Here is a 25424-nt window from a genome sequence, read left to right on the forward strand (position 1 = left end):
GATGAGCTAAGAAACATTGTCAATAATATGTCATAGGTTGCCAGTCTTAAAACAATGCACTAATGTGGAGTGTAATGAACACTTATGAAACTAGAAAAGCACTCTGAGAGTGCAGACCTCCGCCAAGCAGCTACTTTCCAGTGATGATCTTGCTCTTCCATAGAGATCAGTGATTTCCGCCCATACGTATGCGTGCAGACAAATCGTTCGATTTCCCAATATAGAAGCCTTTGTTATGTCATAGACCCTCAGCTGCGCGGCGCGCCTCGCCCTAGCAGAAATTAGAGCACGCACTTTAATGCACGCGTGAAAACCTCAATAATGCGCAGCTTGAACTCCCAAGTTCATTGACCCTTCCTGCCAAAATATTGAAAATCCTTCATAAAATCCATAAAAATTTCTGGATCACTACCAAAATTTAATCATCTGTTCCTTGTGTCATTCTCAACCTTTTCTGCAAGTTTCATCTACATCCGTGCTCAACTTTTTGAGTTATTTTGCACACGGACAAACAAATAAACTAACAAATTAACTAACTAACTAACAAACAAACCAACGGTAACAAAAACATACCATCCTCCCTTGGCGGAGGTAATAAGAAGTTGGGGGAGGGGGAGGAGGGGCTAGCCACACCAACTGGTGGAGTTCAGGTGAGAAAAGGTCTTCGTCCTCTTAAGACTAAAATCTCAAAATGCTATTGACAATGTACACAAGTATTAACCTGTTGAGGACGAGTCCTGAGTATATTCGGGCAAGCGTCTATGTCAATGCGTGTTGTAGTAAAATCAGTCCATCCTCAACGGGTTAAAGATGCCTACATGTATGAATGATATTGAGAGGGTTGGCTGTTGTACAGAACTTTTCATAACGCACGTCTTAAAACCAGTTCCTCAGTCTCTGATTGACAATCTTTGCCTCCTTACAACCATCTTCAGAAGAAACATTCTGAGGGGCAGGACTTCATGCCTTTTTACAAACCAAGGATTAGGAATAGCATGTCTTCTGGCACTGAACCTTATACATTCAAAAGCTTGGGCAGTTTTTGCCCTTCTGTTTTTTATTTTGTTTTTTGCACACGATCTTCACCATCGCATCATCATGCAGTCGCTGTCATGTCCTGATTGGAAGCTTCTTGGCCCGTTGCTTCCCCCCTCTCCGCTTGATTCTCATTGAGCTGAATGTTGGGTAGTCGCTCGGGGCGACGCTGCCGTCGACACGGCTCCGAGCCCTCCGTCCAGCATGCCACCCTCATCTGCCAGGATTCCGGAAGGAGCATGATGACGAAGCCGCCGATGATGAGCAGAGAACCGACGATCTTCAGCGCCCCGAGGTCGATGTCACGGAAGGCGGTGTCGATGACTGCAGAGAAATAATCACAGAAGAGAATCCACGCTATTGACATCTGAACTAAATAACCTTGCCTGCATTTCCCAAACGAAGTCATAGGACAGAAGCTGCAAAAAACCCTAGCATTCATGGCTGGGGATTGAAAGCAATCAGTCCATCCCAAACTCAATTTATGTTTTCACCAATCCTTGCTTTATGTTTTTCCATCTCAACATGTCCTACTTGGCATATAATTTGAAAGGGCTGTGTAAAGATCCACACATGAAGATATAACACACAGATATGCTTAGACCAAAATTCCAAATACTAGGCACTCAAATTTATAAAGGAATTGTTCAACTGTATCTTGTAGAATATTAAAGCTAATTCATGAGGTGAAAAGGACTACACTGCAACTTACTATTATATTTAGCGATCATATTCTCCATGGATCACAACAACAACAAAAAGAACAGTCTCTTAACGATACAAACCACTCCAATATTTCAGGGCATGATAGACCAATTCATGCAAATACAGATGCCCCCAAAATCATGAGAAAACAAGAAAGTTAAACGTGGGGCAAATTACCAGCATTGATTGGGATTCCAACGATGTTTGCAAGAGAGATGAGCAGCGGGTATGTGATGGCAATACCAAAGTTGACAAGGAAGTTAAAAACTGCAGAAAAAAGAGAACCATGTTCACATGTAAAGATCAAAGTCATGTTCTTAGTTTACTGCATGTACATAGATTTCTCAAGTTAGTCTTCAGCCTTACTATTATGCTCCCAGACCTTTTACTGTGATAAAACCAAAATTAAACTGAATTGAATTGAATTGAATTGATACATGGGGATGTCAATTAGAATGAAAGAGAGGACCTGAAATAGCTACATCTTTGCACACGTAAGGGCCTGCACTTTGTTGCTACCAGTGCCTGAATTCAGGCTTTTGCCTGAACACACCCAACTCTACATGCAACCAGCAATTCTAAGGCAAAGTGCATGACCTTACATGTAACAATGCAAGAGTATTCAAAATTACTGTGTTCAATCCACTTTTCTCAATTTGCCATGCTTCAGCATAATACTGGACCAACCTAGGGAAGAAAGACAAAAATATTCTCCTATCAGTACTAGGAAAGAAAGGCCCTGGTTGGTGATAATGCTATTTCCTGGTGATCAACACCATTGTTTGTGCTTTCTAGATTGAAATGCCTTTACTCTGATTCCTCTCCTTGCACCATATGACTAGCATATGACGACAGATCAAATTCATGCTCAGCTTGCATTTACAGATTCAATTCTCAAGTTTACATTCTGCATTTTTAAAACTCAACCAGCCCACGATATTCGTGAAAACACTTACCTACTAGGAGAAGAAAAGAACTGGGTGGCAATACCCTTATCTGATAGTTTTTAACAAACATCAAGCCTTCAAATATTCCCACTCTCAAAGATGCAATGCTTTTCACTGACTTGCTTTGTTGATGTTGTTTTTAGAATTCAAAGAGACTATTCACCACCTCACACTTCGAGTCATAATCCAGAGAGAGTCTCCGCCGATGATTGGCCAACAAGTGACCTTTGACCCTTTGGCTCTTGTCCAATTTCCTCCTGGCAGATTTCTATTATTAACCACTGATGTTTCCTCTCTTCTACCTACCAATCTTTGTTGTTCATACCATGAATGCTCACACAAGTACAATGTAAGTGAAGTTCCTTTTCATTTCTGAAATCTTTCCCATAACCTTTGTATGTTATTCATTTTGTCTTCCTTCATCCTTATCGCATTCCTTCCATTTGTTTCTTCTTTTCTCTCTCTTTCTCTCTCTCTCTCTCTCTCTTGATCCTTATCACACTTATCAGCTCAGGTGATATCTTCTAGGGACCAAAACACCTTGCAAACAATGGCTGTAACCTTCTTTAACCCGTCGAGGATGGGCTGATTTTGTTACGACATGCACTTCCATAGACACTTGCCCGAGTATACTCAGGACTCGTCCTCAACAAGATAAGGGGCATTCCAGAAGATTTTCATAATTTTACATCATGTCGTAGATAAATCCACAGCTCCATATATAGATTTGTGGAATTTATTGTGGTCCTTAAGCAGTGAAACCAATACCCTGAAAAATCTTCAACAAATTACACTGAACAGTTTTGATGACATAGGAGCCTCACATATTTCAGAAATGTAGTAGTGTAATTCCATTACAATACCGTTTGCTTAACATGTTCATCCGTGTGAAATATACATGCCTTCTTCTTTTGTTCTGCTTCCTTGAGCTGCCATGTCATCATCCTTGTTCATTGCAATTTGTTTTAAAACGTTCTTATTCTTCACCCCAATCACTATAAATTCTGAAACTCTGTACTCAGTATAGCTAATTCATAGTTGTTCAAATGTAAAAGTCTGAAAATCATCCAGAGGTCTCCTTTAACCCTTGTGCTCTTCAAGTGCAGACTGGTACAGAAAACCCAATAGCATTGTACACACTGTCTAAAGTCCCTGGCACTGAAAGGGTTAAGCCCAAAATGGAAGTCAGACAAAATATAGGACTGTCACAGAAAAGAAAGGGGATGTTTAACTCACCTATTCCCAGAGCTGAGGTGCCGCAGAGAAAGGCCCAGGGAAGGGTGGGTAGCTCTACCACCTCCTTTCCTGTGAATACCAGAGCGAACATGACGGGGGCGAGGAGGACCATGTTGAACACCCCCAGGACGGTCAGGAAGAGGGAGACTTGGCCGTAGGTGGCGTCTCCAAGGAAACGCTTGAAGAGAACCTGAAGATGGAGAGAGAGAGAGAGAGTGTGCGGGTGTGTGTGTGGGAGAGAAAGAGATACAAAGAGGGGAGGGGTGAGAGAGAGAGAGAGAGAAAATAAATGGAGCTGAGGTCTTTGACTGAAGCACTGTGGTCTTGAATTCGGGCACTATCCATCAAATATATCAACTGTTTAATAATCATACCAGGTATGCCTTTGTACTGTTATGAATTTACTACTACAGCTATACAAACAAAAAATATTATCAGTTCTTCTCCAAATTCATCTCTATATTTTCTTTTATTGCCCAATTTTTTTTTTTTATTTTTTTTTTTTATTTTTTTTTTTGGGGGGGGGGAGGGAGGGTGCTATCTACTTCTGAATTCTCCAAACTACAGGTTATATGAAATATTTACCATGCACATTGTAATACTGATAGGAGATATATCACAATTACAAATGTACATTTGCAGTGCGGAGTTCGATAACCTTAAAATGCCACTGGACATACACAGCCATTTAATATTTCACATCCCTGGGTTGGCAAAATGCATAAAGGGGAACCTTCTTATAATGAGGACCTCAAAACCATGACAATCACCTTGTCTAATCAGGTTTCTAACAGATGTATTAAGAAGACTCGGGTATCAGGAAAGGAGACATGACAACAGAATAATAACCTAGAAATATATTTCCCACGGCATCATTTGAGGACAGTGGTATGAAAATATTGTATTAGAAGTCCTGTTTACCTTTGGGAACAGTGGTTTAAAAAGTTCAAGATATCACAATTGATGCGTATGTGTAGGTCTGTTGAATCACAAAACATCCTACCATAAAAAATATTCACAATAAAGCCTAAAATATAAGGAGATATCTGTATTTTTCTCAATAAACCATAACTGTCGATGGTTTAGTTTGGAAACATTAATATTAACTATTGTTCACATTTTGTGTATCTAACAATACTAAACATCGATTATACAGATTCAAATTTTTACAGTGGTTGTTTCTATCCTAACTCACATTTTAGAACTATTTTAAAGCACTAATGCTGGGTTTTTGTTTCATCTGCAAATGGTAAATTATGCCTTTAAACTGAAACACCAACCTTATACAGAGCAGCCCCAATGGCCGAGCCCAGGGCTAGGAAGACACCTACGACATTACCTCCCTTGAAGCCATCAGACCACATCATAAGGACAGTGCCAAGTATTGATAGGCCAACAGAGAAGAGCTGCAGGGAGGAATGGTATTTTTATAAAACATTGTCACAATGTACTTATTCCCATCTCAACATACTGCGAAACAAAGACACATACTGCGAGCACTATAATCCATGAATCAGAACTTGCCAGACAACAAGAACGTCCTCCCTTTAAATCACATTTCTTTGCAGCAGGTATGGCTTTTGGATTTATCTGTCATGACTTTTCCATGAATGATGCTCACAATTTCAACACTCTATCACAACGACCAACCACACTGTTATCAAAATATCATAATGTATATACTTAATGAAATGCACGCATTGTACCATTGAAAAGTAATTAAGAATTCCCCAAATTAGTGCTACTTCCATTCATTGATTCACTTCTGCTACAATGTACATCTTGTAGCACTTTGTTTGCATAGTGTACACACACACGTACACGCTTGTCACTAAGTAAAAAAGAAAGTTTGCTCTCCATCAAAGTCATCGAGAATAGAAAATATGAAGGCTGATAAAGTAACGTAAAACATTGATTACTGGAGTTTTTAAAAAAAGTATGTAAATGAATAAAGAAATGCATAACAATTTGGAAAAAATCTAATTCCACAGTTGTTCTGAATATGAGGCAGCCACTGCATTGTCATCACAAAGCACAATGTAAAACCAGAGCGGTTTGTTGTGATGGCATACTAGATATCAGCTGCCATATTAAACCAGTCCAACATTTTCTTGACCAGGTTGATAAGCTGACAACCAACACAAGCTAACTAGCTCATAGTACATACAATGTAAGCTACAAACGGTTTTTATTCGTCATCAGTGAACATCATCACATAATTTTTACTCATATTACAGTAAGATTTTTGCATTGAAAATCTGCATTATGATTAGACTGTCTAAATGCTACCTCAGGGTCTTAAAATGTAACTTCTGAGATATATTTTGCAGAAAACCCCATTCAATTTGTTTAAGTTGTCACAGAAAAATGTGGATCTTTGTAAAGCATGTCATGGGTCGGATTCTTCCAAAATTTAGCACTCATGTGTGTGAACACAATGGACAGAACTTGGAGGGAAGGGATTCCTGACATACTCTACATATCTCCTCACTTCTCTTTGACCACTCAAGCAAATAGGATGGGGTTTTCAGTAAGATATGGGTAATAAGTTATAGTTTCATACCCTGAAATTTCATTTGGATTGATTCACTATTTCCAAAGTTACCATTGTGGAGGGTCTTGTTGTAATTTTTTAGGGGGACATAAGGTACAATCAAGAGCCTTTCAATGAAACAAAAAAAAAAAGAAGAGAACTCTTGCTCACCCTGGCAGGTAGGAGAATGAGCAACTCCTCAAGCCATATCCAGGAGAATGCGTAGATGAAGGCAGTGTTGGTGACAAAGAGCGCCGTTACGTCTGTCGGTGCCTTCAGCTTCAGGGCGGCGGCGTACATGTAATTGGTCACCATCCAGAGGGCGCAGAATGGCCCTGTAAGGCGCAGGCAGTGCCACCAGAGCATGCCTTCAGTGCCGTAGATCTGCAAATCTTCTCTGCATATTCATACACAAAATGAGAAAACAAGAAAATGCAATGCACTGTATATAATTCAATCACCCACATTAATAGCAATCTTTATAAAACAAATAAACAAACAAACAAACATGGGAACAACTTAAAGGAATTAACAATGTTTCAGTTTTTATGAGCTGCATGGAGATACATGTACATCCTATCAAGTGTCAAATATTCTCTTAAAAAAAACCAACTGTATGAAAAGACAACAATGTTGAAAATCATTGTTAGATGCTTATTAAAACTTAGTGTTTTGTTCATATACTACATGTAAGCTGGACAAAAGATTTGTCTGCCAATCTGCAAATTTTTTCAGTTCAATTCAATTCAATTTTAAAACACATCTCTTTAAATACAATACAAAGAAATAAATAGATATATGCACACAACAAATCACTGTGAAATATGGGTAACACCAAGGAGTCTTACTGTGTAGTGGAGAATAAACGAAAACAGTAAAAATCCTGTGGATGTGAGAGATTGTCAAAGGACTATTGGCCTATCAGAGGTCAACCCCATAAACACTGCTCAGGACTTTGGTAACCCTCTGTCAATGAACAGAAAATGCCTAATGCCCCTAATCCCTTTTGTGTCCTCATGGCCTTCTTGTGGGACTGAAGCATGTTGCTGCACCTGAGTGAGCTGGCTATTAACCAGTTGAGGATGGACTGATTTTGCCACAGCACGCATCTCCCATAGACACCTGCCTGAGTATACTCGGGACTCGCCCTTAACGGGTTAACTTGGCAACTCTAGGTTAGATTTGGCATGATTACTGAATGCTGTGTGTCTGGGGACTAAAAAAGAATAAAAGAAGTACAAATACTGTTAACCTGTTGAGGATGGGCTGATTTTGTTACAACACTCATTTCTCACAGACAATTGCCCGAGTTTATGCAGGTCTCACCCTTAATGGGTTAAGAGACTGGACTCACCATATAATTCTAATTTTCATACAAACAGAGTCATGTATGAGTTTCTTCAATTTGTCTCCCTCTACAAATTGAATTTGTTAAGATCGCAACTTCTGATCGGTAAATTAACAAACATGCTGGAAAAAACTGGGCATTTGTTCCATGTTCATCATGTCACTGCCAGTAACCAGGGATAGACCTGGTGGTAGTGTCGCTGCCCGGAAAGCAGTAGATGTACATGTTTGTTAATTTACAGATCAGCAATTGCTATCTAAACAAACTTAATTTGTAGAAGGAGACAAATTAAAGACACTCATACCTGAACCTCCACCCCTCTGAATAATATCTTTCTTTCGTTTAAACAGTGTCATGTTAAAAAAAAAAAATCTTACAAGTAGTTTACTACTGTGATGATATTGTTCATAGATGTCTTGTTAGTGAAAGTATGACTTGAAAAGATATTGTAAAGCTTCTCCTTCCATTTGAACACTATTTTCTAGCTCAGTCAGCAAAGTTTTGACAGCTAAACAGGTGGCTACTATACAGATGGTCCTCAACGTATCGTATTCATGGATAATTTCTCTCTGGGGGATTCTGCAGCAACTACACAAAGCAGGTGGCAAATGATCACAGCAAAACTGACATGACAAAAAGAGAGAGAGAAAAAAAATACAGATGGACAGAGGGAAAATACTCTTTCTAGAAAGTTCTCAACAGAACAGTGCTAGTGTGAGAATGATTCCTCCACAATTTGGGGTCTGCATCATTCATTCCTACAAGAACAGTAACTCCAACAACCTCTAAAACACACAATGAACAGATTTTAGAACTCCACTACATGGCTGGCGGCACGTTTTCAAGAGTGGGGGGGGGGGGGGGGGGGGGGGTCCACTTCCGGGTTTCATGAGCTAACAAGGAAAACAAAAGATAGAAGGCCTCCAACACAACCACTTCCAGATTTCTTCAGCTGATATTAAAAGCAAAAAAAAAAAGGTCTTCAGCGCAAAAACAAAGGCCTTACCGCACTCAAAAGTTTCATTCTATGTTTTTTTTAGTGCCACTTCCGGGGTAAAAAAAAAAAGTAGGGGGGGGGGGGAGCGCCCAAAGTAGTGACATCCTATGTATTCCTACAGGTGCAAAAAAAGTGGGTTCCTTCGGCTCTGCACTACTTCTTACTTTAATAGGGCCTTCAGTCCAGCGGTGCGTCTCTCCTTGAAAAGCACCATGGCGCCAATGATGTAGATTGGGTAACAGATGATCATCCAGTTTGTAGTGAACCAGATAACGAAGAACGGGGCGACAAACGTGGGCGAGTACATGCTCTTCATGAACTGGGTCGCGGCGACCCAGGAGATGGCCACGCTGAGACCGATGGTCAGTCCAATAAGGACCTTCCTAGCATTGACCGCCGAGAGGCAGGATTCTGAGGACGGCTTGTCATCGGGAAGATCTCCGGCTGACGTCGGCAGCTGACTGTAACCTGGGGAATGAGAATTATGTGAATTGAGTGGAATTACTGCAAAAAAAAAGTATGCACTTTGCAGTTGTTGTTGTTGTTGTTTTGCTACTAGAGTATAGGGACTTGAAATTCATAACAAACTTGTAAAGTCCTTGTTTTTATGCCACATAGAAATGACAATGGAGCTTGGATTTTAAGTCCTTCCCTCCCTCCCCTCCCCCCCCCCAAAAAAAGGCAAAAATAGATTTAATAACAATTAACAGAACAATGTGTGTGTTCTGTTGTTGTTGTTGTGGTTAAAGTTGTTGCTCTGCAAATTTGATGAATTAGTATCATGTACCTAATGATCTTTTTGATCAGCTTTGGATATTTTGTCATCTCAACTACTTTCCTGACCATAATCATGATCCACATTCTGATCATAATCTTTACTGTAATCCTCAACATCCATCTTTTTCTTCTTCTCTACCTCTTCTTCAGTTTGTTTTGTTTGGGTTGTTTTTTTTCAAAATCGGTTATGGATGAAGCCCCTCCGATGACTCTCTGGAGATTGATGCACACGCCACCACTTCTGCCCTGCTTTGACCAAGGTGGCCATTGGTATTGACACAGACTGCATAGTCCCACCAGGGTCTTAAACAAAGGGTGCTGTGCAGTGAACCAATATAAAAGCAGCATGTGATTTACAACATGGATAAACCATTTCTGTCATTAGCACAGCATATGGCAAAAACTTATAGTCAAGGCAACTTAGGAAAATTTATTGCAAAAGCAGTGTCAAAAAAAGCACTTGGAAAAACAAAAAATGATGTGAAAATCTTGACCTCCTTGAACTCAATTTCACCTGTAGACACAAGTAGCCTTTTTCAGAACTGCTGCTATTTCTTTTTCTTCTTTAAGGGGGAGTTGAAGCACAGTGCATCACTAATTGTGGGAAATTTTAGACAAATACATATTATGTACACGCTTCAAAATAGAAATACAAAGATGTAAAGCTATATGATGGCGTGAGCCGTGACTACACTCTTTTTCTAGGGTGATCGACACCTGCTACAACGACTTGTACCTATCATTAATAAGGCATTGACACCACCAAGATATCTTGTACCATTGTATTGTCAGTATTGACATAAAGTGCAGACACAATACATGCGTTTCACTGCCACTACAAAGTCCGCTCTTTGTTGACAGATTTATATCACAAGTTGGAAAATAGTGCCATATAAACTGTGACTGCGAACAATGAAATTTATAAGTGGTGAATATATCAGCAGTGATTGATTTAGATGTGGTGCGTCATCATGTTACTCATGGATATAGAAGAATGAGTAGAAAACCACTTTTGGCAATTGAACTTTTAATAGTCTGACTTCTAATCTTTTGCCTTTTTAATATTTTCCTCACAGAAAGTAGGGCAAATTATCATTATCAATATCAATTTAAAGCTTAGCATCTGGACAATTCATGTTGTATATCCTGAAAAAAAAAAACAATCTTGAAAACAGGTAAAATACATTAATTCCTATAGGGCTACTAAATGACTTTCATGAAGACAGACATATTTGCCATTTTAAATGCTATTTGGGATTCTGGTTTTTGCTTTTATTGTTTGGGTTTTGCTTCTTTCTTTTTTTTTAAGAGAGGACATTTCTTTTTTCACTCAGCCTAAAATTATTTGAGAAAATATCATGTCACATTACTAAAAAAAAAGTGCACAATTTCAAATCTTTGAAATATGCATCACCGGTTGAATGTCTTTAAGGGTTATCCATATTTTTAGTGATAACGAGAGAAACTATTGACTCAAATTACTCCAATATTTGCTTTACACTTTAATATGCCATGTGATTTTAAAACTTTTATAATGTCCCCCTTTGTTATTGTACATGTATGACTCAGTACAATGCATTTATTTCCTGATGAAGACTTATGGCATTGTTTTTCTTGTTTGGCTGGTGGAATCCAAATGTCATTGATTTTGTAATTTGACTACCTACATTTGTGGGATAGTTCCCAAAATTGTACATTTAACATAATTTCTAAAGAGAGAGCATTCACCATTGGAGACAATGGAAATTCTAAACTGATTTTAATGGTGTAGACTTTGACCTGTAGCAAGCAGCTTGAAAAACATTTACATTGTACACAGTGTGCAGGTGTATTCACTGGAAAAGGGTATTTTCATGGATGTTGGGTAATTCTATGTTTCAATGTGCATTGCCCACACTTACTTACGACTACAATGTATGACATTTTAAACTTTTGTCAAAGAGTTGGTTAAAAAGAAAAGAATTTCCCATAAATCACACAAGGACGAATGCAAAAACTGTGACAAACTATCATCTTATCCTGCTATTTTAAACTAAAAGTACGATGCAGATCAGGAAAAAAAAATTACTGATGTGCATTTAAAAATATCTAAATGTTAAAGATCAAATCATCGATGATCAATAATGTTTGCATTAACCAAAATAAAACCATATCTCCCCACCCACTCCACTAACATGACATTTCTTTGGCAGATCCTGGCTGCAGCTGCTGATTACTACATTTGTAAGTGTACATTTTTCACAGTGATTGGTATAGAGTGGTAGGGATATAAATTAAAGATCTTGTCAAGCTTACCCCTGGCATCAGTGGGTACAGTGGTTACCCTGTCCTCCTCTCCCTCTCTACCGGTGTCCGTCGTTGCCGCGGCAACACCAGCGGTTGCTTCAGCATCCCCATTAAGCATCGGCTCCTCCTCCTCTTCTGCCCCATCCTCAAATTTGATCTCCTCTTTCCCCTTCTCCTCCTCCGTTTCCTTGGAGATGGAGTCCCCGCCTCCTGGAGGAATCTCCTCTCCTCCTACTTCACCTCCTTCTCCCCCATCTGCTGGTCTCGTCTCCTCTGGGACCACACTGCTGTCCACATCGGTGTTTGAATCTACTGGATCCATGTTAGGTTTTTTGTTGTGTTTTGTTTTGTTTTAGTTTGTTCACTTTCAAAGATGTACCGGTTTTTAGGTTTTTTAGGTTTTTTGTTGTGTTTTGTTTTGTTTTAGTTTGTTTACTTTCAAAGATGTACCGGTACAAGGTTTCCGCCTTTTCTCCTGCAGTTGGGAGACTTTGGAAAATCAAAGCGTCACTCCTGGATCATAATGATGCTGTGAAGAGCAAAGAGTGAAGAGCAAAGTATTGTCAACAACATGGTTTTAGGTTTCAAGACAATTCTTTTACGATAGTCACAACCAGGACTTTGACTGATTGATGGTAAGGTTGATGATAATGTTGGTCCAACAGTCCCTGACATTACAGGTAGAAAATACCATCTGACCTGTTACTTTTTCAGGAATGGATCAGTAAAATATGGAGAAACTGGGTATGTACTGGTCCGATAGACAGGTCGAACCAGTAGAAAAAAATGGGTCAGTGTGCAGCCCTGCTTTATACATGCTATTTGTAGAGATGTTGTGTCTTGTACGTACCACTGCCCTGAAGGTAAATCGCAAAACAACACACAAAATGTACGTCAAAAGATTTATACACAGGTAATCAAGAAAGCCATAGTGACCAGCCCAAAGTCTGTGGTTAAGTTTTCTCGACTATATCAGTCTAAACTTGCACAACATATTAGTGGAAAGCATGAGTGCTGTTTGTTATGAACGTGAAAAAAAAAATGATTTTAATGGAGTAGGCCTTAGTGTAGCTGGTTTATACACACACTCTTATCACCTTGACTTGATCAGGGTGGCTCAGTGCCAGTACACCACAAGGCCGGCTCCATGTTTTTAAAAGTGTGTATGCGTGTGTGTGTGTGTGTGGGGGGGGGGGGGCAGTTTATATTTCTGGTACCACTTGGGGGTGGCGACTTCAGGGCAATTTTCTGGTGCCCACTCTGCACTTCTGGGTTTTCACAGCTGACAAGCAAAAACAAACAAACAAACAAACAAACAAACAAACAAACAATCAAACAAAACAAAATAAAAAGGGCCTAGACTCTACTGGTGCCTCTTCTGGGTAGCATTGGCTGAAAAGCAAAAGCAAAAGCAAAAACAAAAACAAAAACAAAAACAAAAACAAAACAAAACAACAACAAAAACAAAAACAAAAACAAAATGACTGGGGATGATCCCAATTCTCTGTTCCACTTCCACAGTTACAGGCCTGTAACCTCAGCTGACATTGACAAGCAAAAACTTTTCTGGTGCCACTTGTGGAGTTAAAAAAAAAGTGGGGAGGGGCAAGTGGTTAGACCCTACACAGTTGTATGTATTCCTACAGTATGTATTATGGAAAAAAAAAAAGTGGGGGCAGTTTTATATTTCTGGTGCTACTTCCGTCCAGGGTTTCATCAGCTGACAAGCAAAAAGAAAAAAGCCTTCAGCACAATGACTGTCTATCTGGTGCCCACACCGCACTTCCACTATGGTTCCAGGTCTCCATAGCTTTAAAAAAAAAAAAAAAAAAAAAAAGCCTACAATGTAAGCCAATTTTTCTGTTACTAGACCTAGTACTTCTGGGGCCAATCAGCTGACAAGCAAAAAAAGTTCTGATGCCACTTTCAGAGTGAAAAAAAGAAAAGATATGGGGATCGCGGTGAGTGGTTAGACCCTACAATTGTATGTATTCCTTTGTATCACGAAAAACAAAAAACAAAACAAAACAAAATTAAAAGTGGGGCCCCTGACAAGCCCCATCCATCCCCTTCCCCCTTCACCGACCCTTACCCCTCCCCCTCCTCCCCCGCCGCGCCGGCCCACATTTTATTAGCACTACATGTACATACAATGCACTGGTCTATGAAAATCCCAGAAGGAAAAAAAAAAGAGGAAGACAGACAGTAAATTCCGCACGGTCTCTGAATGAATAACATTCATAACAACTTATTCTTGTAAGGTAAAATGACAGCAAATAAATCTAAATGGAGCAGCAACAAAGGAATAGTGTCGGTACCACGCCACAACCTACGCCTAGCCGGCCGATAGCTACCACCCAACGCAACCAATCGGCGCGGAGGCGGGCGGCGTTCCGAGCCGACCCGAGTTCAGGGGCCCGTTGCATAAAACTTACCGTCGAATTTCAATGGTAACTACCGTCAAAATTAGGCATCACAGCCAATCGGCATCAAGGATTCTAAAATTTACCACTAATTTGAAAACTTACCGCTAGAAAGGAGCGGTAAGTACAGCGGTAAGGGTTTTATGCAACAGGGCCCAGAACGTTTACTACCACTGTTTGCCTACGCCTTTGCGCCTCCACTCCGAGGCCCCCACGCATGCGATACCATGGCCAGGCGCCCGTGGCGGTGGGAGGGAGCTGACGGGAGTGCTCGTATTTGCTGGAAGCAGCGACAATACACCGTCATGCCAGGAAAGCGCTGAGCTCTACACACGATACACACTCACGCACACACAACAATCTACTGGTACCGCGACCGGTATAATGTGAGGCGGTAGCTCCAGCTCCCCATGGCCCAAGGAGCCTGCTCCCACAATGCATGCGCTCCGCTCAGGTCATCCGGCTCTCTCTTCTGCTTACGAAAAGTGAATGCGCAAACACGAGGGATTTTTCAAGCGCTCTCTGAACGCAGAATGATGCATATAATCACAACCTTTTCTCTCACCTCATTCAATATCCCTTTACTTCAGCTGCCTTTTTGAAGCACGTGCTTAGCAGATAATTGCAGACAAACTGCGCCGCCGCTCCGGCAGCTCACCATCAGCGTACAGCGCGTGAATGAATGACGACACAAAGTCGTTGAGCTATTTATACCACAGATGATCGAGCGCCGCGCAATGTGTGTGCACTGTTACACCGTACTAGCAAAACCATCAGCTGATCTCTTTCAAGCTAGCTCACGCAATGTCCTACACGATGTCGTACGAGTGGCGAAACGAGCGGCAGCGTAATAGCACAGTCCGCACAGCAAAACAAATAGGTGCACGCGCACGCACGTCAATGTAGCATGTACTTTCAGCTGAGGAACTGTGTGTCTGTTTTGTATACACTCACTTCATGTTCACTGGACCAAAACAAAGCTTCGCCATTGCACCACTCACTACCTTACACAATCACATGTGTAAATTTGCATAATTAATGAAAATTTTATGTTTGAAAAATTACCAATTTCTACAGAAATGCAATACAGGGGACGCAGCCGGTCCCCTCCCTGAAAAAAAAAAATGGATAAATAAACAAACAAAAACATTATCAGGTTAAAACCCTGATAATGCGAAGTCTAAAGGGTTTAGATATTTCTTCATCATTATTTTTTGTCGGATTTCATTTCCTTTGTATGGGGAAGGGAAGGGGAGCCGGAGGGGAGGAAGGAGAGGGACCTGGGGGAGAGGGAGGTGTAGAGCCAAAGAGTGGAGGGAGACTGGCTACAGTTCACCTCCTATATTGCATGTAAATGCATGCACCGTCAGACTGGCAAGAAATCGAGAAGATTGGCGAGGTTTATGGCATAGGAGGAAACATCCCTCTATGCTTTAGTAGTTGGAGTGGGAAGTTTCGCGAGAATTAAGTTTCTTGGGAGGTTTTGCGAGAAGTTTGCGGTCAGACTGGCAAAACTTCGAGATCTAAAGATCGCGATCTTAAACTTCTCGATCTTTTGCCAGCGGCTTTACTGGCTGACCCGCGCTGCGGGTAACTGATTATTAAAGTTCATAAGGTAGCAAGGATAACGCGCTCTCAACAGTGGAGGATTTAATACTTCATGTTGTCATATAATAATGAATTCATACTGACAAGCTGGATATAAGTGCATGCCTGAACTGCTTGCTTCTACGCATATCGACACAAAGTCATCCTGAAGTGAGACAGTTATTTCATTGGAAAAAAAAAAATGCATGTAATGAGCGTGTTAAAGGGATGTTGGAGAGTATTGGTGGAGATGAGAATTAGGCTTTTAACTTTTTGTGAGATACCAAGAAAACACTTATGAAAGAGTACAGAGCATACCATTTTAAGAGGAATTCAACGTTTATTTGATGAAAATCGGGTTTGGAATGACTGAAACATCCAAAAACAAGGTAAAACAAAGCGATCGTAATTAAAGGTGGGTCCAACACTTTATTAGAATCGCTCTGTTTTGGATATCTCAGCCATTTCATAACCAATTTTCATCAAAAACGATGAATTCCTCATGGAATTACATGCTCTTTCATATTTCATAAGAGGTTTCTCATTCTATCTCACCAAAAAATTTAGTAACCTGAAATTAGGTCTCAACCAAAACTATACGATCCCTTTGATATAAGCCTATACACGCGCGGGAATCACGGTTTCTATATAAAATTGTGGGCTGAAAACGAATGGGTTTAGCTATGAAAGCTTAGGCCTATTTCATAGGTTCCTATATATATTGATACAAGTGATGAATCCATACAAACACCATATTAAAATGAATGCCATAAACCTTTAAAAATAATTGCTTTAAAAAAGTCGAGAGAGCAATAATTTACAAAAAACATCAAAAGGGGGTCTTGAGTTACTTACACTGTAAGAAATGGTCCTCAAGCACCTATACGGACCTAATCCTTGCAGTGTCCATGATATTGTGGTGAGGCAAACAATGGGAAGAACGTGCACCGATGTCATCATCGACTTTATCGGTTCAGTTCAACTTCCGCTCCAGCGTGAATTAGTTCCGAGATTGCCCGTCCACTATAGGGGCCTATACGCCACCAGGGGCGGATCGAGGAATTCCGTAAAGGGGAGGCGCCTTCACAAAATTAAATGGGGGTGCACGCCCCCCTTTTTTTTTCCTTTTTATTTCTTTTGGTTAAACCAAATTAATAATAAAGAGGGGGCGCGCCCGGTCCCCCCTCCCCCCCCCCCCCCCGGATCCGCCACTGCGCCATGGTTGACGTAAAAATCTGCATACAATATCACGCTGCTTCATGTGTATCGCTGCACTTTGAGTGGCAGTGGAATATTATTACCTGTTAGATATTACTGGTGGCATGGACTGCATGGACACAATATCATGCCCTTCGTTGTATAGGCCCCTATTGTTTTTCGTGTTGTTTTGTTTTTGCTATTATGGTATTGTTTCCAGACGGTGTGTCAGAGGGCATTAAACTTTTCCTACACCGATCAAACACAGCCGCCCACAGTCTGAAATTCCATAGTTGTTGTTCTTCTTGTCCGTTGCTTGCAGGGGCCGTAGAATTGGCGGGGGGGGGGGGGTGGCTGGTGGGGCTACAACGCCCCCACCCCCCCCCCCCCAAAAAAAATGTTATCATTAAAAAAAAAAAAAAAAAACCGCACACGACCCTTCGGCCTGCAGTCGACCTCCCTATCCCCAATATACACACACGCACGCATACACACTTTTGTTTTATGATACACACGCACACGCACGCACAAAAACCCACCCACACACGCACAGAAAACTTTCCGCGGCGCTTGTTATTGTGGGGCTGTTTCTGTTCTTGCAGGGAGGTGACCGTCTCACCTCCCTGGTTCTTGTCGGAAATCATGTTCATTGTGCGGTTCTATTGTGAGTCTTGCGTCCGCTGCACACTAATGAAAATATCGCCAAAAACAAGGTCCTATTATAGGCCTACTTCACGACTATACAAAAACAAGTATACAAAAAAATCATGGGCTTACATAGTCATGCAGGCTCACATGAATATAAGGCCATTATTTTTTTTTTCATCATGGCTACTACAAACACACTACATAATTCGGTGCTTATCTACGCTGATGTATACTAGGGCAATTTATCAACAAGTCGCAATAAAGTAACTCGACGCAAGAATTTTCATCATTAAATTGAACAAACGAGAACATAGGCGAGTAAATTACTACAAATCTGTTCCTTCATAGGGAATTTGTGTATTTATTATTCATCAATCAAGTTTCCAAGGTAACCTTAAAACACACAGTAAATGAAAAAGAAAATATAGAGACTTCTGTCACACTACCATTTGGCCATTTTGTTGCTACAGACTCAACCGAATAATAGTCACCAATGTATCAGTATATCTGAAACAGCAGCACGACGCATTCTAGGTTGATGTCTAGACTACTGACATACCGGCCATAGTAGAGGAGAATGTTACGGATTGTTCTCGACCTTCCTCCCTCCCCCCCCCCCCTCTCTCTCTCTCTCTCCCTCTCTCTCTCTAAAACAGAACCATTATTGTAATTATATAGTCACTATAATCTGGTATAGTGTAGAGCAAAAACAATCCCGTAGCTTTCAAAATTGATTTCATCAAAAGAATTTCGATTATATCAATCATTATCAGCCACGGTAATACAGATAGGGCAAACTATAGTATCCATAATATTTCGATACATACATGACAATGTCAGTCAAATGTAAAGAAACTTTTTTTTGGGCTTTATAATATAAGTATAGAAAGGAACACACTCAAAAGCTTATGGCGGTATAAAATGGTGTGATACGTTGTACAATGCAAAAAAGGTAAAATATACCTATAGACCTACCTGAACATGGTTAACCCACATGTTGTTATGATTAAACATGGTTAGAATTCATGAATTCAGAATTTAACGTTTACTTTCGTGCAACTGCAAAAATCCATATTTTTTCCGACGACTGAAGGTAGAAGATTAAAGCAACAAAATATTTTACACAGGTGATTGCCTGATATGTCAAAGTATTCATGACGGGCTGTTGGATTATTTCATAAAAAACTTTGAAAATCATTTGTTATAAAAACTTGCAAATATATATATATATATATATATATATATATATATAGGCCCTATACATATCATATGGCATCACTTCTGTAAATAAAACAAAGTAACACGTAATACAATTTGTATTGTTGAAAGGACCGGCCTCGACTAGCCTGCTTGCTATTGCTGGTTCTTTCTTAACAAGTTTAGTGCAATGTTCTTTAACTTTTGACTATACATGTCTCTTATCGATGTTGTTTGGAAAATACATTTCATCTCCTGACAACTACTTAAACACACAATCATATTTGATGTAATATATGTACATACAAACATTCAATTGCAGCATATGAATTTAATCTTTAAAAAAACATGCGATGAAAATTATTTTTGTTTCGATTCAAACACGTTTTCAACGCTTTACACTGATTGAAATTACACTCGCATGATGATTGTCTACATGCATGAATTAAAAACAAAAGTATGGTAATATAATTGTTTACTCTTAGAATGAAACTTCTTTGTAACAGTTGCCTTAAACTACAGAAAGGCTACAAAAGTAACAACAAATAAAAAGGGCCTATCGAGGCACGCATCCAAAATGCTTGTTTCTATTCTTTACTTTCTATATCTCTTACATTCCTTACAAGAGAGCCGCCATGTGTTTGTTAATGTGCGTCCGTATGTGTGCATGTATGTGTGTATTACTCTGTCTGTCTTTTTTCGTTTTTGTTTGTTTGTTTGTTTGTTTTTTGCTACCGCTTAGGGAAATGTGTTGTTGTTGGGGTTTTTTTGCAAATTTTTTTCTCTATGAGGGGACTGCATTCTACAAGCTCTGCTTTTTAGCAGTCCCCTCCATTTCCAGCAATATCGTTTATGCATTTACCACAGTGACGTAACAGTTATTTGTATCTCTGTCGATAATTTACCTATATTTTTCTTACAATGTTATTCTGTTCATCGCATTGTGGTACTGATTTCATGACGTCTGTGTATATGAGCGTTTCTTTGTATTTCTTATTTGTTTGTTGGAAGTGAAATAAATCAACTTGAACTTGATTCAACCCTTGCATGGAGCGAAATCGCGTAGAGCTTGATGTTATTTTTACGAAGACAAAATAATGTTCACAAGAGCTATCTACAAACTCAATATTCACAATAACAACTTTTTCATTCTCATTATTACATAATATTTATTGTCATCATTATCATGATTAATATTCCAATGTCAATCTACGTCACTATTCTTTATTACTCTATAATGCTACAGTGTTTGAAACACCATTTTTGTCAAATGACACAGTGGCATAACCATCCGTCTCCCGCTGGTCTTTCACTGATGTTTCGCGTCTTGCATTTCAGTCATGACAATATCACCTCTAGTCCCAGACTTTTCTTGTTCTGCCAGCTCCATTTCCGAATGCTGGCGTTGTGAAGTCTTATCTTGTTTCTTCTTCCGCCTCCTTAGGATATATCTACCCATGCGCGACCTTTATGACAAATTCGAGAAGGTCCACACAATCAAGTGCAGAAAAGCAAGACAGTCAAGTTTTGCTGGCAGTAAATGTGAATATCATCGTGGGCCAGATAATACGAACATTCATCATGTTGTTGTTGTATTCTAATTTCTATCATTAGGATTGAATTGTATTATTTTGTTCCCTTGAGTTGCAAGTTCTTATCTTCATGTATTGCTCATCCGTTTATTTGGATTTTTTGAGGGAGCACGAAAGGCATTAAAAGTACTGTTTTTCAATGCGTCCCTCCTGGCCATTTTCGATGAACATGTCTGAGGCATACCCTTTATTGTTATGGCAAGCATATTCGTTTCAATGTCATGACTTTTTCCAATTAATTTCACGTTATCATTTCATTTGCATATCTTGTGTTCTGTTGAATAATGAAATTACTTTTTGGATTGATTCTGAAAAATCAGCTTAAGTCTTTGCAGTCTCTGTTTCGCGTTTTTCTTTTAAATCTATCAAATTACCAGAAACAGTATAAGGAATTGCAATAGTTTGTAGAATATCAAGATTTTGCTCCACGGGAGTCTTGCTCGGTGTGAGGTATTTCGAACTCTTTACAGGATGCTTGTGTTTCCCTGTTCTTTGTCATTCCCCGCACTCGATATAGTAATAATCCTTACAATTCATCTAACATTTAGATAAAAAGTGATCAAATTTTCGAATGAAGCAGGAAGATTAATGAAGAGTATAACTTTATCAGAAAGAGGGAGAGATATAAGGTCCCTCAGCATACGAAAAAAAAAAACCTACCTTTGTCGAACACAAGTAACTATGACGAGAAGCAACAAGGGAGCTGCACAGACGCTCACCACGCTCGCGATGATGATAAGCATCTTTTGGTCGTCATCGACTGGTACCGGCTCAGTTCGGATTGGCGGTTGATCTTTTAAAGAAGAGACCAGAGTATAAAGCCGTCACCAGGAAGGAGACGCAAATATGAATAGTTACATACAAATCTCTTAAACAAGAAATCTACTTCATAGACAAGTTGACAATATAGTAACATTATACCAACATGAAAATAAACACTTCTCATTAACACTTCTCATTAAAGATTTTACATCTTACCATGAAAATGTTTTTGGTCATTTTGAATTTGCTAAGTACAGGAGGGGCTGATGTACATCCATGATAGCAAATGTCTCATGAGATCGTTTAAAATTCCGTACCCACTTCATATCGCCAAATCCTATTGGAACTTTTCATTATGTTTGTTGGACTGTTCTCTTTCCATTAAACATTCCATCAAATTTAGCATGGAAAATGAAAATTTCATTTTCATTTCATTTCATTTTATTGTTTCTGTATAGTACAATACCAACTCTGATCACTTTCAGAAATAAACACATGATTCATAATAATTCATGAATGATTTTGCACATGACAGGTAATCAAATTATTGTGACAAAGAACGGAGACATAATGATAATAAACAAAAAAAGTCAAGGTACCATACAGGAGGATCCCCAGTAAGCCGAGCTTGATATTGGGGCCTTGTCATGCTTGTGCACAAATGAATGAATAAACAGTTTCAACCAACTATCGGCTTACTTAACTACAACAAAAACAAACTAGCCTCGTTTAGAACAACCAGACTCGTTTAGTGTGATAAAGTATAAGGTTTCATCCAATACTCACCATGTGCGTTCTGAAATTCATATGTCAACTAGAAATGTCGCTACAGCGACTGGTTATACCCCCGCCAAACAACATTTCATAAGCTTTGGTCAAAAAACTGAGGAAGTAGTTAAATCCGCAAGATCTTTCCTTGATCTTCTGCCATTAATATGCCGTTACCATGGCAACGTACTTTTGGGTACTGTCGAAAAATGCGTCTTGCACATCTACAACCAAAGGCACACATCTGTACCAAGTTTCATGGAAATTGGGCAAAAACTGAGGAAGTAGTTTGCAACACAAAATTTTCCATCATTTTGGCTCATAATATGTGAGCTGTTACCATGGCAACATACTTTTTGTCACTGTCAAGAAATGGGTCACGCTGACCTATATCCTAAGACAAACATTCAATATGAATTCCATGAGAATTGGAAGAACACTGATGAAGCAGTTTTGCCATGAAGCATTTTGCCCTATATTTTACCAACATGCCGTTACCATGGCAACGCACATTTTGCCACTGCGGAAATATGTGTCTTGCACATTAACATATTCAGATGAACATCTGTACCTAATTTCATAAAAATTGATCAAAAACTGTGGGAGGAGTTCGCGACGCAAGATTTGTACCCATTTTTGCCCATAATATGCCGTTACCATGGCAACGTACTTTTGGGTACTGTCAAAAAATACGTCTTGCACATCTACAACCAAAGGCACACATCTGTGCCAAGTTTTATGGGAATCGGTTGAAAACTGAGGAAGTAGTTCGCGACGCAAGATTTGCAACGGACCGACCGCCCGACCGCCCGACCGCCCGACCGACCGACCGACCGCCCGACCGCCCGACCGCCCGACCGTCCGCTTATTCCTATATACCCCCTTCAAACTTCGTTTGGCGGGGGTATAATAAAATAACCATACATTGAGGCGATACTGGACAAATTGGACTCGGGGGTAGAATTGTGATCTGATAACTTCACTCGCAGCTTCCATGAACATGATGAACAGAAAGCCTTTCACGATTAAACGTCACACAAAAATTGACATGACATTGTGATTGTCACTTTTACTTAGAGTACAGTGGTGGTATAAAATCTGTTCTTACCACAACTAAAAGTGCTAAATCTAACAGATTCTCTGTGGATTGTGTATTCATTATATCAGAAAACGATATAAAACAAAATCAAGCTTAATTCTCTCTTCCTGACCAGAATAATCGTAAATAAGTTGGAGTTAAAGGCTGTTCAATTAGTTGCGTATATATGATGATGGAAGCGGCCACAAAAGAGTCTGCGTTTTCTATATCAATAAGCGCTTGGAATAACATAATCATTTACCGAGACGAATCCAAGGCAGAGGTCACGAGTTGCCCTAATATTAATATCAGAAAGATTTATGCTGTAAGAATGTCCTGTATAAGATGAATGGATGATCTCTGTCATTGATATCTGAAGATTACTCGTTCTACATTGGCAAAGAATGCTTTAATCACTTGCATTAGCTTGTCCTCTTACCTGTCGTGTACTCTTCATGCTCGCGGCAGTCGGAAATATCATCCGACCCCTGCAGAGACGACGTGCCCTCGGGACAGGAGGTGCACTCCTTTTGTGGGCCTTCGACATCTTTGTAGGTGTCGGCCGGACATGGCGCACAAATGAAGAAAGAGCTGTTTGTAGTGTCGGAGAAAAATCCTGGATCACAGATCACTGTATTTGCAAAAAGGGAGGGAAAGTACAAAGCTGTTTATTACTACTGTACTGCTACTGCTCTTAATTCAAGTTAATTTCATTCTCTCTTTTTTTTCTTCAACAAAACATATCACGGAGTAACTCAGGAATTGTATAATTGGCCAAAAAACTTAAAACTGCAAGGTGAATAAGTAAGTTTGACTGCAATTACCACCACCATAATATCCAGTGTTCATAGTTTGAAATGACTTTTTTTTTTTGCTGACGATTATACCCTTCGCTACTAACCAGATACAGTTTGGAAGAGAGTTTGGAAGAACGGCTCCCAAACGTAAAAACAAATTCGTCGTCTTTATTGATGGGAAGTTCCCAAAATCACCTGGAACGTTGATTTTATCGCGTATTTTGGATTACTGGTGATAGTGATACTTTCTCATTGCCGGAGCATGCGTTTACGTGAACACCGATGACATGTTGTGATAATAGTCGTGGACTAATCACCTCGCAATAAAATTGGAACATGACATAACGTGACGTGTTCAGTAAAATTGACACACTGGATCTGGCGGTCAGACGAATAAACAGCAGCACTTGAGTGTTCCCATGTTTTACTTCAGAAACATAATTGTATTTGTGGTTATGTCAAGTGTCTGAATTCATCTAACATACCACCAACCACGGAATACATTGTACAACAGTTATCACCAGTGACCACCGAATACATGAATGAGATGGTGTACTGGTATTATTAACACGACTAAAGGGCACAATGGAAGAAGGGATCTCACGTGGGTTTATATAATCTTTCCTTTATATTTTACAATGAAAATCACATAAATTATTGTGAATTGAGTTATCTCCCTTGGTTTTTAATTTTTTTTTATTTGAGATTTAGCTTTTATAAGATGGATACAGTTTTCTGATATGCAAAAGATATGTTTCGTCCATGTTGAACGATGGGCTACCACGATGATATTTTGTTTAGTACTTCATGGTGATAGAAAAAAAACCCACAAATATTGTGGATAGAGCAAACTTATACAGTTTTTATGTACTTTATTCATTGTTATTTGAAATTTGGCACATGTGACCGATGTGATTTGCGGGTGTGTGAATTATACTTTCTGTTAAATTTGAATTATTAGTTGTAATGGTAACGGTATTTTTTTCCTATAGTCGAGCTGTGTGTTGCTATGTTGACAGCATTCTTCTTAACTTTCTTTATGTTTTTGATGAAGCAACCTTTGTATGAATTGGTCTGGTACCCTCACTGATTGAGCATCTGTTTTGAAATTTTTAGAATATGTGACCATCGCAATGTTTTTAATATGATTAAAAGGCATTATTGTGTATGTATTTTGCTTTGTTTTTCTTTTTACCTTTGCCATGAAAGTTAGATTTGTTTGTTGTTATCATGTCTTTATATACTATTGATTATTTAGAGTACTGAAATAATCTGTTTTTATGATTATGATTGTAAACATGTGCAATTCAGCCTTTGGCTGCCAGACATGATTTTTAATAAAACATGTTCAATTCAATTCAATTCAATTCAATTCAATGTTTAATCTTTCCTTGTCCTGAGTGTATACGGACTTGTATACACTATGTATAGTGCCCTTTTAAGCATTGTTAATACTTGCATTTATTTTTTATTGTTGTTATCATTATTGCTTTATATATATATATATATAT

General features: G+C 39.3%; 1 protein-coding gene across 1 annotated transcript; it reads right to left on the minus strand.

The window, feature by feature from the left end:
• Nucleotides 1-924: 924 nt before the first annotated feature.
• On the minus strand, nt 925-11982 carry LOC139716026 (solute carrier family 35 member F4-like). Its single transcript, XM_071627583.1, has 7 exons — nt 11874-11982; nt 8966-9269; nt 6628-6853; nt 5204-5329; nt 3924-4113; nt 1918-2007; nt 925-1359 (listed from the first exon to the last, which is right to left on the minus strand). Exons 1-7 carry the CDS (start codon nt 11980-11982, stop codon nt 1097-1099), a joined length of 1308 nt encoding a protein of 435 aa, XP_071483684.1. The 3' UTR covers nt 925-1096.
• Between the last annotated feature and the right edge of the window lie 13442 nt (nt 11983-25424).

The sequence above is a fragment of the Diadema antillarum genome, unplaced genomic scaffold (assembly GCF_040938485.1).
Source record: "Diadema antillarum isolate AM-2024a unplaced genomic scaffold, OU_Dant_1.0 scf00000060, whole genome shotgun sequence".
NCBI lineage: Eukaryota > Metazoa > Echinodermata > Echinoidea > Diadematoida > Diadematidae > Diadema > Diadema antillarum.

What these genes read in the sequence shown, in the direction of transcription:
- LOC139716026 (XM_071627583.1), bottom strand. Translation starts at nt 11,982, where the DNA reads ATGCTTAATGGGGATGCTGAAGCAACCGCTGGTGTTGCCGCGGCAACG. An exon ending in TCATTCTCCTACCTGCCAGG is followed by an intron (nt 5,330 to 6,627) that starts GTGAGCAAGAGT and finishes TCCTCCCTGCAG; the next exon opens with CTCTTCTCTGTTGGCCTATC. An exon ending in TTGGGGCTGCTCTGTATAAG is followed by an intron (nt 4,114 to 5,203) that starts GTTGGTGTTTCA and finishes CTCCATCTTCAG; the next exon opens with GTTCTCTTCAAGCGTTTCCT.